The 23258-nt window shown below is 65.5% G+C and overlaps 2 protein-coding genes across 9 annotated transcripts; one reads left to right on the forward strand and one right to left on the reverse strand.

The window, feature by feature from the left end:
• The first annotated feature begins 2862 nt into the window (after positions 1 to 2862).
• SMIM29 (small integral membrane protein 29) lies at positions 2863 to 4306 on the forward strand. The gene is made up of 5 exons (XM_064498012.1): positions 2863 to 2937; positions 2978 to 3281; positions 3365 to 3390; positions 3463 to 3568; positions 3896 to 4306. The coding sequence occupies exons 1-5, from the start codon at positions 2882 to 2884 to the stop codon at positions 3956 to 3958; spliced, it is 555 nt and encodes a 184-aa protein (XP_064354082.1). The 5' UTR covers positions 2863 to 2881; the 3' UTR covers positions 3959 to 4306.
• Positions 4282 to 10866, reverse strand: HMGA1 (high mobility group AT-hook 1). 8 transcript variants are annotated; one of them, XM_064498018.1, is made up of 6 exons: positions 10745 to 10866; positions 10403 to 10522; positions 7619 to 7724; positions 6795 to 6878; positions 6185 to 6235; positions 4282 to 5149 (listed from the first exon to the last, which is right to left on the reverse strand). In XM_064498018.1, exons 3-6 carry the CDS (start codon positions 7718 to 7720, stop codon positions 5090 to 5092), a joined length of 297 nt encoding a protein of 98 aa, XP_064354088.1. In that variant the 5' UTR covers positions 7721 to 7724; positions 10403 to 10522; positions 10745 to 10866; the 3' UTR covers positions 4282 to 5089. The 8 variants fall into 8 exon arrangements, with proteins under 8 accessions (XP_064354088.1, XP_064354091.1, XP_064354087.1 ...); XM_064498021.1 differs by having other exon boundaries at positions 6795 to 6875; positions 10403 to 10857; XM_064498017.1 differs by having other exon boundaries at positions 10403 to 10857.
• Between the last annotated feature and the right edge of the window lie 12392 nt (positions 10867 to 23258).

The raw sequence follows: 23258 nt of genomic DNA on the forward strand, positions 1-23258 counted from the left end.
TTTCTCCTATGAAGTCCTCACTGGGAGCCCTTTGTGTGGGAGTTGCCTTCTGCTTTCCGCTGGTAGGTGTCTTTGGGTACCACCTTTATGGAGAAAGCCAGCATCCGTCATCTCCCGTGTCCGCCCTCGTTGGGGTTAGCTTTGCTGGTGCCATTTCTCCCAAATTCTCCCAGTACTAATTATTGGTTGTGTTTGCTGCTTGTATTGCCTTAGTTAGCAGTTTGTGTCCCAGCCCGTGATGGCACCACGCATGGCAACCGTGGATTTTAGGAAGGAAATGTGCAAATGAGTAGCATCTCCCATCTCATGCAGCGGGCTGCGAGCACCTTTTCTGCTCCAGCTTGCTCAGAAGAGGATCTCACGGCCTCGGGGCACTGTGTTGGTGCTCCGGGGAGGCTTTCCACCAGCTGCTGCTGCCTCCCGGCCGCGAAGGCGCGGGATTGCCTGGCTCCGTGCTGCGCTGCGATGGAGCCAATGGCCCCTGCTCAGTGATCCAAAAGCAGTGTCTGTCTTCTCCAACGCGGACAGCAGTGTGCTTTGCAACTTGGGTGCTGACAGCGTCAGCTCTCCCTCCCCGTGTTAGTGCCGTTATCGCGCAGGGACCGAGCGGCTTGGAGACCTCGCTCGTGATGCGGAAGGGGACTTCGCTGCGAGACGATGCTGATGGTCGCGGCAGCTGGCGCAGGGGCTGGGGGTTCGCTTCGTGCTGCCCCTGGCAAGAGGCCACGAGGTGCTGGGGATGGTGAGAAGCCCCTTCAGAGGCGCTGGTGCCGCGGTCCCTTCGCCCCGCACCGGCTGCCTTCCCTCCGGTTTCCTGGGTTTCCTTCCAGTGTTGCTGGCGGGAAGGAGCCGTCCTGGGAAATCCCTGCTGGCGCCTGACCTGCTTAGTGGAGCCATCTGGTCCCGCGCGCGGGCAAAGCGGATTACGCCTGCGGCCCCTGCGCAGGGCGGCCCTGCGGCCCCTCTGCCCCACTGCCCGGGGGCTCTGCCCGGCTTTGCGGCCCTTTCCGTGGGGCGGAAACCCTCCCAGCACCCTCGGCACTGCAGCAGCGCCCAGAACCGGGACCACCATCACCCGGAGCCACCAGCCGGGGAGGGGGAGCCCCAGCAGCCCCCTCTGCCATCCCCGTGCCCCCACCCTGTGCTGCCCCCAGCCCCCTGCAGCCCCCCAGCCCTCCCTCTGGGCATCTGTGGGTCTGTCATCTGGCTGTGCACTTACACATCCCTCCATCCATCCATCACCCCTCCAGCCATTCCTGCATCCATCCACTCATCCCTCCATCCGTCACTCAAGCCATCCCTCCATGCATCCCTCCACCCCACCATGCAGGTATGCATCTGCCCATCCATCCATCCATCCATCCGTCTACAGACCTCATCCATCCATCCATCCACCTATGGACCTACGCTTCCACCCATCCCTGCATCCAGGCACGCATCTGTCCATCTAGGTAAGAACTCATCCCTCACCCATCCATCAATCCATCCATCCCTTCATCTGTCTCTTTGGGTATTCACCTGCCCACCCCCATATGCCCTCACCCCTGCAGCCATCTGTCCATCCCTCCATCCATCCGATTGTCCGTCCATCCATCCACCTACCTATTGGCCTTTCTCTCCTCCCATCCATGCATCCAGGTCTGTATCCATCCACCCCTTCCTCTTTTTCCCTGTCTCCCTCCTCCTTTTCCTCCTTTTCCTCCTTTTCCTCCTTTTCCTCCTTTTCCTCCTTTTCCTCCTTTTCCTCCTTTTCCTCCTTTTCCTCCTTTTCCTCCTTTTCCTCCTTTTCCTCCTTTTCCTCCTTTTCCTCCTCTTTCATTCTTTTTTATTTTATCCTTTTCTCCCTTTCCTTCCTTTTTCCTCCCCCTCGTCCTCCTCCCAGCTCCCCCCGCCCCCCCCGTGCCCGGTCTCTGCTGCCCCCTGCCGGCTCCCCACTACTACAGACCACGCCCCCTACAGACCACGCCCCATATAGGTCCCGCCCCTGCAGACCACGCCCCCTTCAGCCCCCGCCCCGCCGTCACGCGCCGCGCGCGGGTTCCGGGTGCGGGCGGGGCGGGGCGGGGCGGGGCGGGGCGCGGCGGCACTCGGGGTGCGATGGGGCAGAGCACGGCCGGGGCGGGGGGGGACGTGCAATGGGGGGGTGCAGCAGTGCACGGTGAGCAGGGGCTGGGGGGGCTGCAGCGGTGCACGGTCGGCACGGGGGGGGTGCAGCATGCACGGTGAGCAGGGGCTGGGGGGGGCTGCAGCCATGCATGGGGGGGAGATGCCCCGGGGGGGGTGCAGCGGTGCTGTGGGCAGTGCGTGACCGGGGCTGGGGGGAGGATGTAACCCGGGGGGGCCTGCAGCAGTGCACGGCTGCGGGGCGGGGGGGTGGCGGAGGATGCAGCAACGCGTGGCCGAAACGGGGGCGGGGGGGCAGCGGGGAGCGTGGTGATGCGACAAGGGGGTGCGGGGGGTGCAGCATCGCCCCGCTTCAGTGGGGAGGGGGTGGCGAGTGGGGGGGGGGCAGCGAGCAGAGCTGCGGGGGCCCTGGGGCGGGCAGGGCTTGCAGCAGCGCGGGGCGCTGGCAGGCAGGGCTGGGGGCGAGGGTGGGGGGGGGAGCCGGGGCCTGCGGGGGGGGGCAGCGCCCTGCCGGTTTGGGCCCGTGCATGGAGCTTTCCCGCTTCCCTTATCTCGCTCCGTCTTCTCCCTCGCAGCCTTGGGCGGCCGCCGCGCGTCGCTTATCGGGGCGCCCAGCCCGGGCGGGAGGGCACCGCCTGGGCGATGGAGGGGCCGGCGAAGTGACCCCCGCAGCAGCCAAGGAGCCGCGGTGGTGAGCAGGGGTTGTGGGGGGATTCACGGGGTGGGGGCAGCTCCCTGGGGTGCCACAGGCCCGTGCATGATGCTGGGTGCCTGTGTGCCAGCACCCTCCAAGGTGCACCCTCCCCGGGGCAGGTGCCCCCTCTCCCCGGTGCGTGCACCCTCCCCGGGGCAGGTGCCCCCTCTCCCCGGTGCATCCTCATGGCTGGTCCCGTGCAGGAGCCTCGCGGCGCTTCCCGCTTTCGGGACGGTGCCGGTGCCGGCAGTCGCCAGTGGGTGTTGGTGGGTTCGCAGCCTGCCGTGCCGCGGCACCCGCCGGTGCCCCCCCGGCAGGGCCGGCCCCATGCGCGGAGGAGCCCGCGCCCGCCATGAGCAACGCCACGTCGCCGCCTGCCCCCGGCGTCCCCGGCGACTCCCTGGTGGGCTACGTCCTCGTGCCCTTCCTCCTCATCACCCTCGTCGGCGGCGTCCTGGCCGTGGTGAGTGCCGGGCGCCGGGGAGCGGGTGCCGAAACGCCGGCCGGGGCCCCCCCTCAGCCGCCCTTCCCCTGCTGTCGTTGCAGGCGATGTACGTGCGGAAGAGGAGGAGGTGAGCGGTGCCAGGGGGACGCGGGGGGGTCCGGGGGGGCTCCGGCAGCAGCTCAGGCGCCGTGCCGCGCAGGTTTGACCGCCTGCGCCATCGCCTGCTGCCCATGTACAGCTACGACCCCGGCGAGGAGCCCGCGGAGGCCGAGCGGGAGCTGCTGGTGGAGGCCGAGGGCGCCCGGGTGAGCCGCGCCGAACCCCCCTTTATTTGCATTTTTTTTGCATTAAGCGCTACGGTTTCACGCAAAACGGCTTTTTGCAGAGCTACGGCTAGCGGCACCGCAGCCCCCCCCCGCCGCACGCCCCACGGGCCGCTCCGGGCCGGAGCTGCCGTCCCGGTTGGCGGCGGTTCGAGGGCAGTGGAGGGCTGAGATTGCGGGAGCGGGAGGCACCGCGGGAACGGGGAGGGGGGGGCTGGGGCCACCCCAGTTCGGGGTCCCACGGGGCTTTCGCTGCTCCCCGGCTGGAGTTTCCCACTCGGGACGCCCGTCTCGCCGTGCTCCTTGCAGGTGGCGCCGGGCTGGGGGGGGTCGCAGCCCCGCCGCCCCCCCCGCGGCGACTGGAGGGCCTGACGGAGCCGCCGGCGGAGGGAGGAGACGGCGCCCGGGCGGCTTTCGGCAGCGTCCCACGGATGCGCCCGATGCCGGAGCGATGCCGGGGCGATGCCAGGGGCGGTGGGAAGCACCGCCGGGCACCTGCCCGGGAGGACTCGTGGCAGCGCGGATGCCCCGGGACGGCGGAGCGGCATGGTCCGGCCTCGCCGCCGCGGCACCTTGCCATATCACCGGCAGCTCGGGCTTTTTTCCGTAATAAAACGGCCCCAGGGACAGGAGCGGCGGCAGCGGGGCCGGATGAGCCAAACCCCGACGCGGGGCGTGGAGGAGAGGCGCCAACATCCATAAAACGTTTTATTCAAGTAACTGCGAGTAGGAAACCGAAAGGTCGTTAACGGTGGACCAAAAAGAAAAAAAAACAACTTTTTTCCCCTGCGCAGGGCCCTCCGCCGCCCCCCCGGCAGCAGCGCAGCCCCATCCCTAAGATCATCCTAAAAACAAAAAAAGCCCGAAACTGGGAGAAAAACCCCACGATGCCCTCGGCGCCCCCGGCTCTGCTTGGTGCTGATTCAGTGTGGCCGGAGGGGAGGAAGGAGGGGGGAAAAAAAAAACCCAAATCCAACCCAAACCCCGAGGAAAGGAAGGAAAGCCGAGCCGGCGGGGCCCCTGCCGGGAGCGACCCTCGCGGCCGGTGCAGCAGCATGTCGGTGCGGTCGGAGAGTGGAACTTAAATATCCAGAGGTAGTTGCGACTGAAAGGAGGAAAAAAATACAAAACCCCCCCAAAAAGCCCACGGGAGGCGGCGCCCGGGCGGGATGCACCCGCTGGAGCAGCTCCGGGTGCGGGAGGGGGGTTATCCCGGGTTAGCAGCGGCCGGAGCAGAGCTTTCCCCCGCATGGCTCTGCACTGGGGGGGTCTCGCCGTTGCTGCCCCCTCCCCGCGGGGCCGAACCGCCAGCACGAAAGCGGGGAGGGGGCAGCAGGGCGAAGGCTCCCCCCCCACCGCCATGCCGGGGGGCAGCGGGAAGGGGCGCGGGAGCTGTATTCCAGTGCTGCTGTGTCCGGGCGGGAGAGCGGCGCGGCGGCGGGGGGGAAAAGCCGGGGCTCCCCCCACCCCGGGCCCGCGGGGGCTTGAGGTAGCACCGAGCTCTCACTGCTCCTCCTCGGACGACTCCTGGGAAATGTTTGCCTCCTCCTCGTCCTGCTGCTGCTGGAGGGGGGGGGAGCGGTCGGGAGCCGGGCAGGGGGGTGCCGGCCCCCCCCCCCCAGCCACGGTGAGTCAGGGCTGCGCGGGAGCGTGACTCAGCCGCGGCCTCCGCTTCCTCCCGCTCCATTCATAAAAAAGCCCCCGCGGCCGCCGAGGCCACCGGCACCGCGGTGGGGGCCAGGGCCACCCGGCACCCGAAGGACCGAGCTGGCACCTCGGTGCAGGGGACACCCGGGGGGGCCTAAAGGGAGCCCCCCCAAACCGCAAGGGTGCTTGATGCTGCACCGTAGCCCGGCTGCAGCTGCTGAGCTCTGCTGCGTGTGCAAGGCGTGTGCAAGGCGTGTGCAAGGCGTGTGCAAGGCGTGCACCATGCACACAGCTGCAGGCACCCATGCTGCCGCGCCGGGGGCTGCGCTGCTCATGTTTTTAGGCAGTTTTAAGCCCGTTTGGGGAGGAAGAGCCAGGCTGCAGCCCGGTGCGGGTGGAGGATGCTGGGGCTGCACCAGGGGCAGCGCAGGTAGGAAAAAACAAAATCAGTTTGTAGCCCTGGCTACAAAGCTGTTCTCAGCCCTGCCTGGAAGAGCTCCTGCGAGGAAATTTAGGTGGAAAAAGGGAGAAAGCCCCGCTGAGAGCTGAGCAGCGATGCCCCCGCGGCTGCCGCCCCCAGGCCCCGGCGTGTGGCCCCGCGGGGTGACGCAGGAGGCGGCTGGGTGCGCCCGGGCCCGGGAGCTGCAAATCCCTCCCAACCGGCCGGGCTGCAAAACCCGGGGGGGGGGGGGGGGAAATAAAATAAATAATGAAAAACCCGGAGTGCATCACGGTGGGGCGGCTCACGCGGCAGGAATGCCGGTGCCGGCAGGCCTGTGCTGGCTCGCCCGCCGGGACACGCCGCTTCCCGCTCCATCGTCGCCTCCGGCCCTGGCGGCACCCGCCCCGCGCGGACGGGGTCCCCATGGGGCTGCTGGGAGCGGAAAGCGTTCGGCGTCCTGCCGGGATGCGGCCCTGGAGGAGGAGGAGGAAGGGAAGAAGGCCACTCACCGATTTTTTGGGTCGGCCTCGTGGTTTTCTCCCTGGTGTGACTGCAGCTTTCTGAGCAGGCCAGGGGGTGGGGGGGGTTGGAAAAAAAAGAAGAAAAGGACATTTTGATCCGGAGGGGGTCTGTGCCCTCCCTTGTCCCCGCCGTGGCAGGCAGCGTCACCCCACTGCCAGTGGCTTTCCCCTCCCTCCCTCCCTCCCTCCCTGCCGACTGCCAAATCCATCACCCCAGGGGCATCTCCAGACCCCACAGTGGCCCCAACTGAGTGTCTCCCCCCCCACCCCGGGTCACTGCTGCGGTGCGGGAAGGCCCTGGCCCCTGACTCACAGCGCGGGGGCAGGATGCGAGTCGGGTTGGTTTGCAAACAGGTTTCTCGCGTGTGCACAGGCACACGTGCACCCCCGGCTCTCCCTCCCTGCACGGGCGTCGGGAGGAGCATCCCCTGGGACGAGCATCCCCCCTCGCTGGGACGAGCATCCCCCCACGCTGGGACGAGCATCCCTCCAGACGAGCATCCCCTGGGACGAGCATCCCCCCACCCCGGGATGCGGCGGGGGCAGATCGGCCCCGGACGCTCTCCGTTCCCGCGCCGGCCCTTCCCCGAGCACCTACCCTGCCTTTCGGGGCGGCCTTGTTTTTACTGCCCTTGGGGCGTCCGCGCGGCCTCTTGGGGGTCGGCGCCTCGCTGGGCTCCTGCTGGAGGGAGAGCCGGGGGGGGGGGTCAGCGCCGGGCCGGGGCGCTCGGCAGCGCCGGGATGCCGCGGGATGCTCCGCAGCGAGGGGGAACTCGCGCCGGGCTCAGGGCTCAGCCCTCGGCTTGGCTTCGCTCCCGGCCTCGCGCGTCCTTTAGCCGGGCAGGCGGGTGACCTGTCCCCGGCCCCAGGCATTAAGAGCTCAGCGCGGCAGCACCGTCCCGCTGGGTTTCTCGCTGTCTCAGCCCCGCTGCCTCCTGCTTCCCCCCGAGAACCCCCCCCCGGAGCAGCTAATGGGTTTCTGCTGTTCCTCATCCCCCCGGTTTTCCCCCTATTTTTTTCAGACCCACTTTAACCAGAAACATCTCAGACTTTGTTACCAGAGCCCAAACCACCCCTGGGCCGTTGCACGGTAAAACACAGGGGAAGGGCCCAGTCCTGCCGGCCGCGGGGGCTGCAGGGGCGCAGAGTTCCCCCCCCATTTTGGGGCACTGGGGGGGGGGGGGGGGAACGGATGGGACTGCAGCTCTGGCAGCACCTTATCCCTCTGAGCAGCTTTTGCTAATGTGGCTTTAATTAGCCTGTCGGTAAGAGCAGGGTCAGCTGCGGCCCGGGGAGGAGCACTATAAATGCCGGGGGGGGCCCCTAAGCCTCTCCCTGGGGCATGTGGGGGGCTGGGGGGCAGCAGGGGGCCTGGCCAGGGCCTTTGGAGCGGTTTGGGATGTGATGAGCATCTCGCCGTACCTGTGGCTTCTTCCTGGGTCGCCCCCGGCCCCTCTTCTCCGACGTGTCCTTGTCCCCCTTGGAAGCCAGGGCCTGGCTGCCTTTGGCGCTGGACTCGCTCATCCTCCTGGCAGCAGTGGTAAGGGGGGGGGGGGGGGGCAAGGTCAGGGGGGGCCTGCTCGTGCCGGGGTCCCGCGCGGGTCCCTGCTGCACCCCAGGCCGGGTGCTGCCGCGGCCGCCCCCTTCCCGCGCTTTTCCTCCGTCTTCCCCTCCCTGCCCAGGTGCCTCCCCAAGGCACCGGGAAAAACCTGCTTTCCCAAGGCCACGCGGCCTCCGGGTGCTCAGCGCCCCGGCCGGGAGGACGGGCACCGCGCTGCAAGGAGCAGCGTTGCGACAACAACTGGCTGCTCCGGGGCTCGACGGGCTCCGAGAGAAAAATCACAGCGTTTCTCTCGGCGGCGCCGGCCAGGTCCCCCGCGACGCGCTGCCCTCCGACCCGCGTCCCCGGCGCGTCGCATCGCCCGGGAGACTTTCCCGGGGGAGCACGAGCTCAGGGCGCGCCGCTCCCCCGGCCCGCGCCGGCAGGGTTAATAACGCCGAGCTTTTAGCGACCGGTTTCAATTCGGACGGCGCGCGGCTCCGCCGGCCCAGCGCTCCTTCCCGGCTACCGGGGTGCCGCGCCGCCGAGGCTCTCCGGGAAGCGGCGGCAGCTCCCGCCTGGGCTGGGAGTGACTCACGAGTGCAAAACAACAACAACAGCCACCCTCCGGGCTGGTTTCTGGAGAGGGAGAGACCGTGCTGTCATGTGAACACCCCGAAAGTATTACTCACAGCAGCCCAGAGCCCTTCGAGGAGTCTCCCTCCACGGAGCACTTTAAAAATACATAGTTTAGGTTTGCAGAAGGAAAAGGGAGCCTGGCGGAGCCGGGGTTATCTCGCTCTAAGGAGATCTTTGCCGGGGGAAGGCGTCCTCGGAGCTGGCCCCTGCCCTCTCCCGCAGCCGCAAGCGGAGCAGCCTGGCACTCCCGCTCCCGGGGCGGCAGCGCGGCCGGGAGCGGAGGGGACCCGGGGCCGAGGCGCGTGCATCGGCGCGGTGCCCTCTGCCACCTCCCTGCCAGGCGCCCCGGAGCCTCGAGCCGCCCGAGAGGCCCCTCTTCCTCGCGCCCTGCCCGCGCGGGGTGCAGCGCCCACGCGGGACCCGGGTCGCCCCGCGGAGATGCTCCCGGGGCGGGAAGGCGCTCGAGCCCTGCACGCGGCCGCGTTGCCATGGAGGAAAGGAAGTAGCTGGAGAGAGAAAACCCTCAGCGCAGGGGGACGAACGCACGGGAGGCGAGGGCAGGGGGCCGGCGGGATCCGGGCGCTGCGCGAGGTGAGGGCGCGGGGAAAGGGGGGTTTGGAGGTGGAAGGCATCTACCTTCCTCCGGATCGATGGAGTTGGAGGATGCAGAAGTGCCTCCCCCTCCATCCCTGCGGCTCCTCGCCCCCCTCCTCCGCAGGGGCCGGGGGTGCAGAGCGGTGAGCGGGCCCCGGGAGCGATGCTGGACCCAGGAGCGATGCCGGACCCAGGAGCGATGCCGGCCCGGCCTGCTGCCTCCTCCCGAGCGGCCCCAGCAATCCCCGCTCCTGCCACCTGCTCCCAGCTCAAACAAACCAGCCCGGGAGAGACAGCGAGGCAGGCGGTGGCTCAGATCCGCAAAGCACCCTCCTCACGCCCAGGAAAGCCGGGCTGCGGGAGCGGCGGGATGCGGCCGCACCTCCGGGAGCGGAGCCGGGGGCAGGAGCGGGCAGCAGAAGTTGAAGAGCCTGTTGGGCCGGGCGCAAGCTGCTGCGCGCGGGGATGTGCTCAGCTCCTCCTGCACAGGCCCTGCGCTGGGGGGGCTGCGAGGACCCCCCAGGGGACATGCCCCCCCCCCCCAGGCATGCATGAGAAAGGGAAGCGATAAAAGAAAGGAAGGAGGGAGGTGGCGAGGGGGCACCGGAAGAAAAGAGGCAGGAAGGGCAACCTCGCAGGCTTTGTGAAGCCCCCTCCGTCCTGCGGGCTGTGAGAAAACCTTTGGCGGAGCAGCCCCGTTTCACGGTGCCCCCCTGTTTCACGGTGCCCCCCCTGCGGCGAGGTGCCTGCAGCGTCCCGTCCCCCACCACCACCACCCCCAGCCTGGCCCCTGCTGAGCAGGTTGGGGTGCTCGGCGCTGCACAGTGTCTGCCCCACGCGCCTTGCACCGGTCCGGGCCCCACGCACCCTACCCCGGCCCCACGCACCTTGCACGGATCTTGGCCCCATGCACCCTGCACTTCGTATGGGGCCCAGCCCCACGCACCTTGCGTGTGGGTCAGGGTCAGGCCCAGCCCCATGCACCTTGCATGTGGGTCAGGCCCAGCCCCACGCACCTTGCACGGATCCTGGCCCCGTGCACAGATCCCGGCCCCACGCACCTCGCACGAGTCCCAGGCCCGGCCCCACGCACCTTGCACGGATCCTGGTCCCACGCCAGGCTCCCGGCCCCACCACCCCCCCCGGGCCCCGGCGCCCCCGGCTCCCCCCGCGCATCGCCCGAAAACGAGTAAGTGCCGGAAAAGTCCCGCCGGCGCCCGGCAGCGCCCCGGGCCCATCAGGTGCCGAGCCCCTGCTAATTATTACTATTATTATTATTAATAATAAGCAAAAGGGCAGCGCCGAGCCGGCCCGCCGCCCCCGCGAGCGGCGAAACCCGCGGGCGATCGCGCCCCGCACGCCGGCAGCCCCTTCCCCCAGGCGGCCCCCCCGGCCCCCCCGCAGGAGATAGGCAGCAGAAGGCCGGCACTCACAGTCAGCTTGCTCCCGGAGCTGGGTGCTGGGGCTTTTTTTTTTTTTTTTTCCCGGCGTGTCTGTGTTGTGAGCGAATTAAACCGCCCCCCTCCTGGCCGCTGCCGCTTGCAAATGCGGATCTGGAAGGAGAAGGCAGAGAGGGAGGCAGCGGCTCGCACACGCATCCACAGCCCAGCCAGGCCCCCTCTTATTGAGATAAATAAAAAAAAAAATTGCTCCAGGAGGAAGGAAGCTGGGTCAAAATCATTTGCAGGGAGCGAAAAAAAAAAAAAAAAAAGGAAGGGGGAGAGAAGGGGGGGTAAAAAATAAAAATAAAACCCCCCGCGAGCTGCGAGCCTTACTGGAGGGGATCCAGCTGCTAAAAATAGCAAAATCACACTCGAAATTAAATAAGGGCAACCAGGCTAAGGGGAGCTCCCGGCCTGGCGGCGCGGGGGGGGAGGAGCCGCGCCGCATCACGGCCGGGGGAGGCGCGGGAGGCGGCGAGGCCCCGGGCGATAGGGCGGTTCAAAGGGCTGCGGCGGGCGGGGGGGCCGCGCCGCCGGGGGGGACGGCGGCGGTGACCGGGGGGGGGGCTCGCTCGGGGCGGGCAGCGCCCGGTGGGCTCGCTCGGGGTGGGCTTGCTCGGCATGAGCAGTGCCCGGTGGGCTTGCTCAATGCAGGCTCGCTCGGGGCGGGCAGCGCCCGGTGGGCTCACTCGGTGCGGGCTTGCTCGGCATGGGTAGCACTTGGAGGGCTCGCTCGGGGTGGGCTTGCTCGGCATGGGTAGCGCCTGGTGGGCTTGCTCGGGGTGGGCTTGCTCGGCATGGGTAGCACTTGGAGGGCTCGCTCGGGGTGGGCTCGCTCGGCATAAGCAGCACCCGGTGGGCTCACTCGGTGCGGGCTTGCTCGGCATGGGTAGCACCGGGAGGGCTCGCTTGGTGCACACTTGCTCAGCATGGGTAGCGCCCAGCGGGCTCACTTGGGGTGGGCTTGCTCAGCACGAGCAGCGCTCAGTGGGCTTGCTTGAGGCAGGCTTACTTAGTGTGGGTAGTGCCTGGTGGGCTCGCTTGGTGCAGGACTGCTCAGCCTAGGTAGCGCCTGGTGGGCTCGCTTGGGGTGGGCTTGCTTGATGCAGGCTCACTGGGCGTGGGTAGCACCTGGTGGGCTTGCTCGGTGCGGGCTTGCTTGGCACACGCAGTGCCCGGTGGGCTCGCTGGGTGCCGGCTCACTGGGCACGAGCAGCACTCGGTGGACCCCCTTGGCGGGGGGCTCGCTCGGCATGAGCAGCGCTCGGCGTGGACTTACTTGGCGTGGGCTCGCTCGGCGTGGGCAGCGCCAGCCTGGCGTTTGGCTTCCCCGCGGGTGAAAGCACCGGCCAGGGCAATGTGACGGCAGCATCGTCCCAGTTCAGCGCATCCTGCACCACTGCCGGCGCGAGAAGGGCGCGCGGTGTCTCCGCTCGCTAGGGAGGTTAGCGAGCGCCCAGGAGCCTCTCTCTCCCCTCCGGACGTAGCGGCAGCTTCTGCATCTTTAGGGCCCCCGAGGGTGACCGGACTCCGAAACGGTTTGATGCATTTTTCTGCAAAGCCGCAGATTTTCTGCAAAGCTGCGGAAATAAGCTGGTGTGGAAAAGTGAGTCCCCGCGTGGACTGCCCTGGGGTGGGATTTTTGGAGCTGCCGAGCCAGCGCTTTCCTGGGGCTGAGGGATGCCGTGGGCTCGGCTCGGCACCGGGTTGGACTGTGGCTCTGCGAGGAGCTGAGTCTCATGCAGCTCCGTGGCACGTGCACATGCTGCAGAGTGAAAGAGCCTGATTCTGAATCCGTTTGGTCCCTTTTGGAAGTGAATCGGGTCAATTTGGAACAGGAGCCAAGGTCAGCGCTCTCGGTAGGCAAGTACTCCAAAAAATCAGTCCCTGTTTGCCTTGGGGCAGCTTTTTCCAAGGAATATAAATAATTTGGCATCTCATGGTGTTTTTTGGTGTCGTTTTGAAGGAATACGAGGCAGTCCGGGGCTCAGCATCCCCTCGGTTGCAGCGCTGTGCCACAGCCCCCAAACTGCTACGAAAATCCCAGTCACATATTGACTGGAAGCGCTGGTTTATACACTCTTGACGATCCCACAACAAGGGCTCTAAATCTGGAGCGAGGAGCTGAACTTTAGATCAGAGGAAGCTGAACTTAAGTTTCAGGTTTTATTAAAAAAAAAAGTTAAAAATGTGAAGCACAAAAATCGAGATAGCAACATGTGCAAAATCTCCTCAATGGGAAAGATTTGCAACAGGCAATGGGAGGAAAAAAAAAAACAAGCAGGACTTTTGGTACTTTTTGCTAATTTTAAAAATCCTCTGCAAACTCCTTGGATTGCTGCTGCCTGAAACGCAGGAAAAGCCGTGTCCGTGCCCAAGCTGCCCTGGTTTGAGGGCACCCGGGCTCAGCCCCGGTAGTCCGAGCCGCGGAGCCCCGTGGCGCCCGGGAAAGGCTCCGGGCCTCTCCCCGCCCCGCGTTGCACCCAGACCCCGAGGTTTTCTGGCTCGGTGCCGCCCTCCGGCCCCGCGCGGCTGGGGCGAAGCCGAACCGGGCACCTCCTGCCCCGGCAGCCCCCGAGCCCGCCCAGAGCCCCAGCGCCGCCGAGGAAGGTGATTTCCGCCCCCGGGCGAGGGCCCGTCGTTATTAATATCCTCGTTATTTATCCCGGGGGGGCAGCGGAGGGCTGTAATCGGAGAGGGGCGCCGAGCGGACGGGGCCGCTGTTCTGGGCAGCCGCCACTCGACTGCCAGGGCCAGGGCTCTCCCGGCACGCCGGAGCCGCTTCATCGCGCCCGGAGAGGAGAAACAGGGAAGAAATTGGGGCTTGGGGATGCTTTTTGTGCTCAGAGTGCCTCTTGGCCAGAGTGGGCGGCAGCAGGAGGTAACTCCAGTTGCTGCAGTGATGCAGGGACTTTGCAAAAGCGAAATTGCTTGGTAATATATTGCAATGAGATTTTTTTTTTACCTATGCTAATCCACAGAGAGGTGCCTGCGGAGCAATGCCTGCCGCCTCGAATGGAAAGAAACGCGCGTGGTTGCGATGGCCACGTGGCAAGGAGAGGATGGAGAGCGGCGAGGGCTGCTCGCTTTAAAGCAGAGCCCACCGCCGGACCCGATACCTTGATGCCGCTGCTCTGCTGAGCCCAGGCCGTCGCTTCACTTTCGTCTTTGCAGTTCTCCCTCTTTCCGAGCTAACGCCAGAGCGGATGCCACGCCGGCGCTGGAGGATCCGAGAGCAGAACTGGCGAGATTTGCACAACTTAAATTAAACGCAAGTCCGCAGCGGGGCCAGAGAAGTGGAAATGGCTGGAACCAGTGAAACCAAAGTGCCTTCTGCCATCCCGGCCGGTGCAACGTGCCCGGGAGCAGCACGCGCCGTGCGAGGGTGTTGCTGTTACACCAACACGCGTGGCTATTCCTGAGGAGTCCAGGTGAGCCGAAGGGGCTGGGAAACCCGTGGGGACGAGGAATTTTGGCCGAGAGCAGGGCCCGTGTCCCAGCAGTGCCGAGGGTGGATGGGATGGGGCGGACGTTGGGATGGGGCGGGCGGACGGACGCTGGCCAGGGCCTTGGTTTCCGCTGCCCGCTTTGTCTCCCCGTGGCCCGTCAATCGAGCCCCGCGTGGCCGCGCAGCCCTGAGATCCTCTCCTTAATTTGATTAAACAGCTTCTTCCTTCAAACCCACCGGTCGTGCTGGATTTATCCCCAGCTAGTGCAGCGTTTCGCCGCGGCGCTTTGCAGGGACAGATTCCTCTGCCCGGTGCTGCCGAGCGCTGCAGAGCTGCACGGGGGACCTGGCACCCTCCTCCCTGCCGGATTCCCGGGAAAGGGGAAACCCGGCTCCCTTAAGGCAGATCGGGAAAAATCACCTTGGCCCAGGTTGTCCGGTGATTGCAAAGCCTACCAGACTAATTAAAAGCTCCGTGTGTTTTGTCACCTCCAAAGCCCCCTTGAAGGACAGCTAATTAATGTGCCTGGTTTGGGGCCTCGCGATTATCCTGATTTCACGGATGGGAAACGCACGGAGCAGAGGTTAGGTGACTCACTGGGGGCCGGGTCGTGTAGTGGCATCCGAGGGCAAACCAGGGCTGCGGTAGCCCCCGGGTCCGGCGCTGGGGACGGCGTTGTCCGAACCTCTCCCCCGCCTCCAGGGCCGTGGGGTCCGGCGGCTCCCCAGGTCCCTGCCCTGGGGCTGAGTCTGGCGGCTGCGGCGGGAGAAGAAGGGGCCTTGCAAAGGGGTTTTTGCAAAATGCAAAGGGGTTTTTGCAAAATGCAAAGGCACAGGCAGGACTTGGGTCACTCCAGAGCTGAATTTTCTCGTTCTCAGCTGCTGGCCTGGGGCATCCATTGGGCTGGGCTGGACGGTGGCGTGGGAAGCCGGGTGCCCTGGTGCCAGGGATGAGCCCGCGGGGCCGGAAAGCAGCTCCGACTCCCGCGGGAGCCCGGGGAGCAGCCGGGGAGGACGGGGGCCATGCGAGGCAGGGCGGCGGGCAACCAGGAGCTGCGCCTCGGCCGGCGCCTGCCTCCTCCCTCCGCTTTTCCCCAGCCGCTGTGATGCCCCGGAGAGGCCCAAGCCGTCTCTTCGAGGTGGGAGAGGGCTCAGCTCGTGCTGACGGCTGGCATTGCCGTTTTCCCGCGGGTGCCGGCCCCTCCGCTGGCGCAGGGCCCTCGCAGGGGGCTCGGGAAGCTCCGGCCAGTGGCGCACAATGGCCTTTTGTCTGCCGGCCGCCCCGGGAGCATCCTGCCGTCCCCGTTTCCCAGTAACACGAACCCTCCTTGGGGCTGCCGGCGGGCGCACGGAGCTGCGGGGCCGGGATGGCTCTGCTGCCGGCGGGATGCGGGAGGAGACCCGGGGTGCGGGCGCCCACCGCTCCGGGCAGAGAGATGGTGGCATAAATCCCTGGAGCACCGGGATGCTGAGGATGGAGCAGACCCTCGTGCAGCATGTGGGCACCGTGGTCCCCACCTTGCGCTCCCCACCTCCTTCCTCGAGCCCTGCCGGGGGGCCTGGGGCAAAGCCGGGAGGCTTTGGGTTAGAAAGTCCCCACTCCGGCTCCCCAGAGCCCCTGTCCCTCCCTGCCACCATGGCCCTGGGGCTGGCGACTAACAAAGAGCTGTAAAAAGGCAGTAGAGGAAACGCTGTAAATCATTAACGGGGACCTGCGGTGGGGGAGAAAGCAAAGGGCCGTTAACTGCGGACTTGCTGTCTGGCTCGCAGGGGAGTCTGTCTGCCGTGTTTTTTTTTAATCAAAGTACTTGATTGCAAGTGGCACATCAAAACCACGCGGGCAGTGAAGAATCCCTGGCAGCTGGCAGTGTCCCGGGGGCGGGGGCAGCTCGGGGGTGCTGCAAGGGCTGGGGACACGGCACCAGGGGCTGAGAGGAGATGGAGGAGACGGGGTGCAAGGGGTGGGGGGGACGTGCGATGCAAGGGGCTGGGGGTCACGTTCTTCCTGCCCTTTGCAGCTGGGGGGCTGGCTCCCCCATCCAGTGTTTTGCAGAGTAAAAAGAGAGCATGGCCTGAGCTCATCCTCCCAGGAGACCCCCGGGGAAGTCGCCGGTGATGCCGCAAGAGCACATTCGTGAGCCTCCCGGGGCAGCACTGGCACCACCAGGCAGGACAGGACCCCCAACCCAGTGGATGATCGTCGCCGAAGGAGCCTCCAGTTGCTTTCGCTTCCACGTGGGATTTTTTCCCACTTTCCGGCTGAGTCTGGGCAGCGGCTCGGGGACCGCGGAGGGGCTTTCTGTGCCTGTGTGCGTTTCCCCGGGGTTTCTGCTCGCCGCTGGAGCCCCGCGGTCACTGTGGCGCGGGGGACGCGCCGGGCAGGCAGAGCCTCGTCGGGGCTCCAAGAAACCACCCACCCCAGCCAAATTCCTTGACACTTTCCCTTTTACTCAGCTCCGGTTGGAAAAGCACCCAGGCCGCGGGACTTCCCTTGCTCGCCGTGACTCAGGTGCTGGTCACGGCCGTGACTCACGCGGGAGGGGACGGCGCGGGGGCCAAGCCGGAGGCGCTGGTGCGGGAGGGGGGGCCACGCTTGCCGCCGGGGGGGTTGCAGCTACGCTCAAATCCACAGGGACTTCCCGAAAATGGGGGTGAAAGGGAGGACGGGAGGAGGATGGGTGAGGCGGCCAGCTGCGCCGTGCCGTGGGGACCGCTGCGACGCGGAGCCCGCGGGAGGCTAATCGATAGCGCTGAATAATTAATTTGCAATAACCATTTTGTGGAGCGACCTCCCCCTTTCCACCTTGCTCTCCCGATAATTCCTCTTTTCTGCCCCCTTTTACAGGGAAGCCAACACGGCCGCGCCGGTGCTGCTCCCCACGGACTCGCCTCACCGCAGTGGGTGTTACTGGGTCACCGTCTCATTAACGGGGAAAAGGCCAAACTTTGGGGGAGACGGGCAGAAAAGGAGAGAGAATTAAAAAACAGAGACTCTTCTCGTGCTGCCCTGAGACAGCAGCTGGGGGCGGCTGAACGGCGGGACCCCCCCGGCACGGAAATCCCGGTGTTGGAACAAAGACGGGGCCAAATGTCCAACTCCCCGCAAACAAAATTTGGGGGAAGAGTCAATGGGCATCGATCACCCCCGCTGAAACGCCGCCAGCGAAGGCCGCGTCCGGGTCCCGCCGGGCTCCGCTGCTCCTGCAGCCCGGGGGGGCGGCGCTGGGGACGGGGGGGGGTCCCTGAAAGCCCCCAAATGCAGCGACGCGGCAGCGGCCGGCGGCAGCGCGGTGACTTGCTGCCATCTAACGGGCAGAGGGAGGCAGAGCCGGCTGGGATGGGGGGAGTCCCCCCTTTGCGTCCTCCCCCCGGGGGGGCCACGGGGGCTGGGGGGGGCCCAGGGCCCGGCAGTGGGAGCTGGGTTGAATGGTCACCTGGAGGGTTTGATGGTCACCTGGCGGGGTTGATGGTCACCCGGCAGGTTTGATGGTCACCTAGAGGGTTGAATGGTCACCCGGAGGGGTTGATGGTCACCTGGCAGGTTTGATGGTCACCTAGAGGGTTGAATGGTCACCCGGAGGGGTTGATGGTCACCTGGCGGGTTGAATGGTCACCCGGAGGGGTTGATGGTCACCTGGCAGGTTTGATGGTCACCTGGAGGGGTTGATGGTCACCTGGCAGGTTTGATGGTCACCTAGAGGGTTGAATGGTCATCTGGAGGGGTTGATGGTCACCTGGCAGGTTTGATGGTCACCTGGAGGGGTTGAATGGTCACCTGGCGGGTTGAATGGTCACCTGGAGGGGTTGATGGTCAGCCGGTGGGTTTGATGGTCAGCTGGTGGGTTTGATGGTCACCTGGAGGGTTGAATGGTCACCTGGCCGGGCTGATGGTCACCTGGCAAGTTGAATGGTCACCTAGAGTGTTGAATGGTCACCTGGCAGGTTGAATGCTGCCCCACAGCACCCCACGACCTGCTGATGCTCCATGGCCCCTGGTGGGGGGCTGCTCGGCCATTTCGGGGAGGGCCGGGCCGAGGCAGGCTCGTACCCCGCGGGGGGGGCAGGATGCTGACGCCTCGGCCACGGCACCCTGCTCGCAGCGAGCTGCCCCCGGCGCAGGGAGCGCGCGGACGACGGCAGCCGCTTCGGGGGCAGCGGTGCAGCGGCTCCCTCCTCTCTCCCCCTCGTCCCGGGGCGACGGCGGCTTTTCCAGACCCTGCGGATGGGGGGAAGAAACGCGCTGGCTTCCTCGCCTGGGGTGCAACGAGTTGTGCCGTCCTCGCCTGGCCGGAGCCCCCCATCCGGGAGCTGGAGGCGGAGGCTGGCAGATGGAGGCTGGCTTGCTGTGAAGGCAGGTTGTTTATTTTTTTTAATGGATTTATGGTGTGAGGAACCAGGAAATCTGGGCCATGTTGTGCCATCACTCGGGCCTGGGCCCGTTGCGGAGCAGAGCATCCCGCTGGCCCGGGCTGGGGGTGTCCCCCTGCCCTGCACCCCCGGCCGGTGTCGGGGACGTCCCCCAGCCAGCGCTCCCAGCCCCCCCGCGGGGTTCGGTGCCCAGCTGCTGCCGCTGGGCACATCTGGGTGCCAAACTCTCCCGCAGGAGCTGGATTTATTGCCGCGGGTTGATGCAGCTGCTCCAGTTAGAGACGTGATTTGTATTTATTTCCTGATTTTAACAGCTCAGCCAGGACCGTTCCTCACTGGGAAGCTGCTCTCTTGGCATTAAAAGCATCTCTGGCTCATGGTGAGGCCCCTAAATTTGGGGTGCAGCGCTGCTAAGCATCTTGCGAGGGCCGTAACTTCACTGCTGTCACGTCGACGAAATCACCACCGAAAAGGAAGGAAAAAAAATTAAGCAAATTAAAGACTATTAAAGAGTAAAGCAAAGGAGAAAAGCCTGGTGTGGGGGGGTGCCCAGCCCTCCTGTTGGCTGCTAAACCCGATTGCTGGGAAAATGCAAATGCAAGTAGAAGAAAGATTAAAAAATAATACAAAGAAGTGGGTAGGATTTGGGGGGAGGTTTCCGCTTGCCTCCGGTTTGCTGCGGGGCTGCTGCCCCGGGCCGTGGGACTGCGCGGGTGCGGGAGGTGCTGCTTCAGGAGAAGCCGTGATGTTTTCTTTGTCACAAAAATACAGTAGTTTGTTTAAAGATTACTTTGAAAACATGTTTAACTACCGCAGTGGCACCGATAACGGACGGGCTTTGCAAGCACAGCTGAGCGGGCGCCCGGCAGGGCTGGCGGGGGGGTTGGTGGCTGTTTTGCCAGGGCCGGAGCAATGGGGATCCCGTGGGATTTCCCAGGGCAGCGTCCGGCCCTCAACGAGCACTGTGGTTGCGCTCCGCCAGGGAAAAATCCCAGCCGGCCATGGCCGCCCGCTCGCGCTCCCAGGATGACCGTGTTTTGCTGCGAAGACCAGAGCCATGAATGTTTTATGCCCGAGGAGGATGCTTCTTGCTGGAGCTGGTTGTGTGAATTATGGAGGAGCCGGGAGGAGACCGGGAGCGCCGCTCCCGCCACGCTGTTGGCCAGGCATGGAGATGCTCCGTCCGGGACTGGGGCTGGCGGACGCAGGACGGAAACCTCTGGCAATGGGATTGGAGGGATGACATCGCGTTGCCAGGCTGTTTAAAGCCAAAACTGGGGGAAGGAGGAGGAAGGGGGCCGGCACGGGCAGCTGGGCAGGCTCAGCTCCCGGGCTGCTCCCGGCCTCGGCGGTGGCTTCTCCTGCTCCCTCCGAAACCGCGTCTCTCCCGTGACCTTGGCCACGTCCCTTAGCCCTGCGGCGGGTCCCCGTTGTGCTTTCAGCCTCTCGTTGCAAGGACGGGGCACTGGGGACCCTGCGACTGGGGCACAGCGTTAGCTGAGGATGGGTGTGATGAGTTGGAGCCGGTTTAAGGACTGTTTGCCCGTGGGGGGAATAACGCAGAGCAGCTGCTGCCGGGAGTGACAAACCGCTGCCAAGTGCGCGCTGAAATGCCGGTGCTGCCTGTGCAGCCTGCGCCAGCTCGGCATGCGCGTTTTTATTAGAAAGTTGGTTTTATTATTTAATCAAGCAAAATCCCCTGTTGCTGGAGCTTCCAGGCCCTGACAAGGTACCAGAAAAGACGGATCCCAGGGGGAAAAACAAGCAGTTTTTGCTGGTGCTTTCGCGTGGCCGAGCTCTGAGTCGGGCTGGGTCCAGTGGTGCATCGAGCTGTGCCCAGTGGTGCATCGAGCTGTGCCGGCCTCTGCTCGGCGACCGCGTGCGGTGCAGGGGGACGAAGCAGCCGGTGCTTCGGGGGGATGAGCCTCGCGGCTCTGCGCTTGCTTCCCTCCCCGGCGCTTTTGCCGTTAGGTGGAAGTGTTGCAGAGGAGAAGAGACCTGCTGCTTCCCGTGCTCCGGGCTCCCGGAGTGGCTCCAGCAGATGCCGAAGGTGCCGGGAAAGCCGGACGCCATCCCTTTGTCTGCTTTAATTACGGAGCTCCTGAGGTCTAATGCTGCAAGCGAGCAAAAGGGGGGGGAGTTTAGGATTAATCCAGGCTGGGAGAGAGGAGAAATCCCTGACGGGCGGCTCCACTCTTGCTGGTAATTCCCATTTCTTGAGCAGGAAAATCCCCCTGCTTGGTGGCCAAAAAGGCAGGTCGGGGGGGCCCCGGCTGCTTGGCCCCCCCGGAGGGGCCTGGACGCTGCAGCAGCCTTCGTGGCGAGGAGGAGGAGTTGCCGCTCCTGGACTGCGAAGGAGCAGGCAAATCATCCCCGGATGGGCTCCCCCCCCCGCCCTCCTTCTTTAAAATGCAGCTCTTTCCCCAGAAATTTGGTTAGTCATGAAGCATATAATGAGTTTTAAATGCACAGAAAATGGCCTGACGGTCGGCGTGCCATTCTGCCGCTCCCCGAGCGAAGCCCGGGCTGGCTGTGTGCGTGTTGATCCAATAAGCACACAGTCAGCCCCATTTTCCCTCTCCGAAATAACCGTATCCGTTACCCACATTCATGTGCTGGTTGTGTGTAGGAGTGTCTCTCTCTTGCAGAAGGAAACCCAAGGCTGGCTTTTTGTTTCTTTCCTTCCATTTTTTTGGCCTGTTATTTAGGTATTTTGGGGGCACGCGGAATTATTTCGGAGCTTGTTTTCAGTTTGCATTTCCCCCCCCAGCGTTTCCTCCGGCGCGTCGTGGCTCGGCTCCGACCGCCCAGTGCACGGACGCTGCTGGGGCTTTTCGCAAGTGGCTCCGAGCAGCTGCTGGGGCTGAACCAGGCGACTTTTTCCCCGTCCTTTCTCCGGGACTTGCTCCTCTGCCTGACAGCAGTGCAAAACCTCGCTCCTTTTTCTGTAAAAAACCCAGGGAGCAGGACCGAAGTGGCAGCGTGTTCTTCTCCCTCTTGAACGCTTTCCCTCCTGTTTCCTCTTTTATTTTTTTGAAAATTGGCCTGTAAGTTTGTCCTGTGGTGCTGGCACCGAGGAGGAGACCTTGCCCTGCCGTGAACGCGCGTCCCTCCGCTCCGGCCGTTGCCGGGCCAGCGGGATGCCGCAGACGGGTCCCCAGCGCCGGACGCTCCCCTCAAGCTCCTTCCTTAAATACCCATGAAAACGGTTCTTGCAGGGACCCTGCTTTTTAACCGGGTAGCTATTACGGCTAATTATGGCTCTATTAATCTTTCGCTTTGCATTAAGGATTTATTTCCCTGCCCTCCTACCCGGGCGGGAATTACAGCCGTGCCCCAGCCGAGCGCGGGCGCTGCAGCCGCGACCCGCAGAGCGCAGGGGCCGTGTGTCTGCCGCGGCCGGTCCCGCCGGCTCCGGTGACCCGGGAGGGGAAGGCGGAGGCGGTGGCTCGGCCATCAATTATTCAAGTGCTTCTGCAGAGCCGGACGTCCAGGCCGTAAGATGCGGTTTCATGTTTTCCTATATTCAAAGGAAAAAAACGGCAAAGCAGCGCGTCTCCCTGGCGGTGTCCGGTGATGCTGGCGGTGGACGCGGTGACCTTCCCGGCTGGAGGGGAGCCAGGGCGGCAGGAGGGCAGCGGCATGGGACGTGGTCCCGCCGGGAAGCCGCCGCTCCCGGTTATTTTTCGGCTGCGAGGCAATGCTTTGCCGCGACACCAGCAGCGCCCTGGTTTCGGGCTGCGAGGGAGACGATGGAACGGCTCTTCCCCCTCTGTCGCGGGCTCCATCGCTGGCGCTCGGAATAAAAAACACATAAAAGTGCAGAAGTGGCTGGTGGCGGCGGCTGTTTCCTCCGTGCGAAGGGGAGCCAGGGCGGAGGGAGGGCAGAGGGTCCCTGTCCTGCGTTTAGGCTCCTGCACGTGGCCGGGACGACGCGACGGAGGCTCTGCTCCCTTCGGCCGTACCGAGCTCCCGGAAAACCGGCCCTGCTGCAGCGGCCGGAGCACGGGCCGGGGTCTGCCATCCCCCGCGGCGGGGTGAGCGGCGCGGTGGCATTTTGCGGTGACATGCATTTCCCTGACTCTTCCCCTAGGCGACGACGAGGCTGCAAATGCTGCTCGCAGGGGCTGCGTTTTGCATCGCGGCGGCTACGGGGGCAGGAGGAGCGGCGGGAGCCTTGCTGGGCCACCGGGCCCTGCTCCGGCCTCGCTCCGCTCCCCGGCGAGCTGCCGGTCATTGCCGTGGCGGATCGGAGAGGTTGATGTGATGATGGCTGTTACCAGGAGCTGGGTTTTCCCGGGATTAATGAATGGATGCACCGCACCGGCCTCCGTGCAGCCCCCGGAGCCCAGGGGGCTGCTTTGCCCACGAAAGCAGGCGATGCCCCGGCCCGGCGCTCGCAGCCGGAGGTCCGTGCTGCATTACGGGCGTCCGGGGGGAAGGTGATGGCGGGGGTAGACGTGGCCCTGGCCAGAGCCTCCCCCTCGCTGGGGGTCCCCGGAGCTGCCCCCGCGGGGGTGGAGGCTGCGGAGCCATGGCCTCGCGCTGGGCTCCTCTCCGAGGGTCCTGCAGCGCTTCGCGAGGGGCAGCGCGTCCGCACCCACGGCGGGTGCTGCGGCCCTCGGCTTTTGCAGATGCCGAGACTGCGGCGCGGGGAGCGCGGCCTCCTGGAAGCCTTTGGGGTCTCGGGGCGGTGGTGCCGGTCGGCCCCGCTGCTGCCGTCGTGGCCGTGACGATGGCCGTGGGCGACTGGCACGGATCGGGGGGACGGATGGAGATCGGATGGGGGGACGGATGGAGATCGGATGGGGGGAACGGATGGAGATCAGCACGGAGAGAAGGGAAGGACAGTTACAAGCAAAATACGTCCTGGCCTTAACCACAGACCACGGGAGAAGAAATCCGGGGGGCCGCAGGGCGCGAGGCGGGCCGGGTCCACCCCTCCTCCCGCTGGCCGGGGGTTGCGGGTGCCCCGGAGCCCCGGCTGCCCCGGCCCTGCCCGGGGAAGGGGGTCGGCGGGGAGCGGGGAGC

This window comes from Dromaius novaehollandiae, chromosome 27, assembly GCF_036370855.1.
Source record: "Dromaius novaehollandiae isolate bDroNov1 chromosome 27, bDroNov1.hap1, whole genome shotgun sequence".
Lineage (NCBI taxonomy): Eukaryota > Metazoa > Chordata > Aves > Casuariiformes > Dromaiidae > Dromaius > Dromaius novaehollandiae.

Excerpts from the sequence above, each read along its gene's own strand:
- SMIM29 (XM_064498012.1), top strand. The coding sequence starts at position 2,882 with ATGATGCTGGGTGCCTGTGTGCCAGCACCCTCCAAGGTGCACCCTCCC. Across the intron at positions 3,282-3,364 it reads TCGGCGGCGTCCTGGCCGTG|GCGATGTACGTGCGGAAGAG; the intron begins GTGAGTGCCGGG and ends CTGTCGTTGCAG. Across the intron at positions 3,569-3,895 it reads TGGAGGCCGAGGGCGCCCGG|GTGGCGCCGGGCTGGGGGGG; the intron begins GTGAGCCGCGCC and ends TGCTCCTTGCAG.
- HMGA1 (XM_064498013.1), bottom strand. The coding sequence starts at position 10,145 with ATGCGCGGGGGGAGCCGGGGGCGCCGGGGCCCGGGGGGGGTGGTGGGG. Across the intron at positions 6,879-7,618 it reads GACCCAGGAAGAAGCCACAG|CAGGAGCCCAGCGAGGCGCC; the intron begins GTACGGCGAGAT and ends CTCTCCCTCCAG. Across the intron at positions 6,236-6,794 it reads AGGCCGCCCCGAAAGGCAGG|AAAGCTGCAGTCACACCAGG; the intron begins GTAGGTGCTCGG and ends TGGCCTGCTCAG.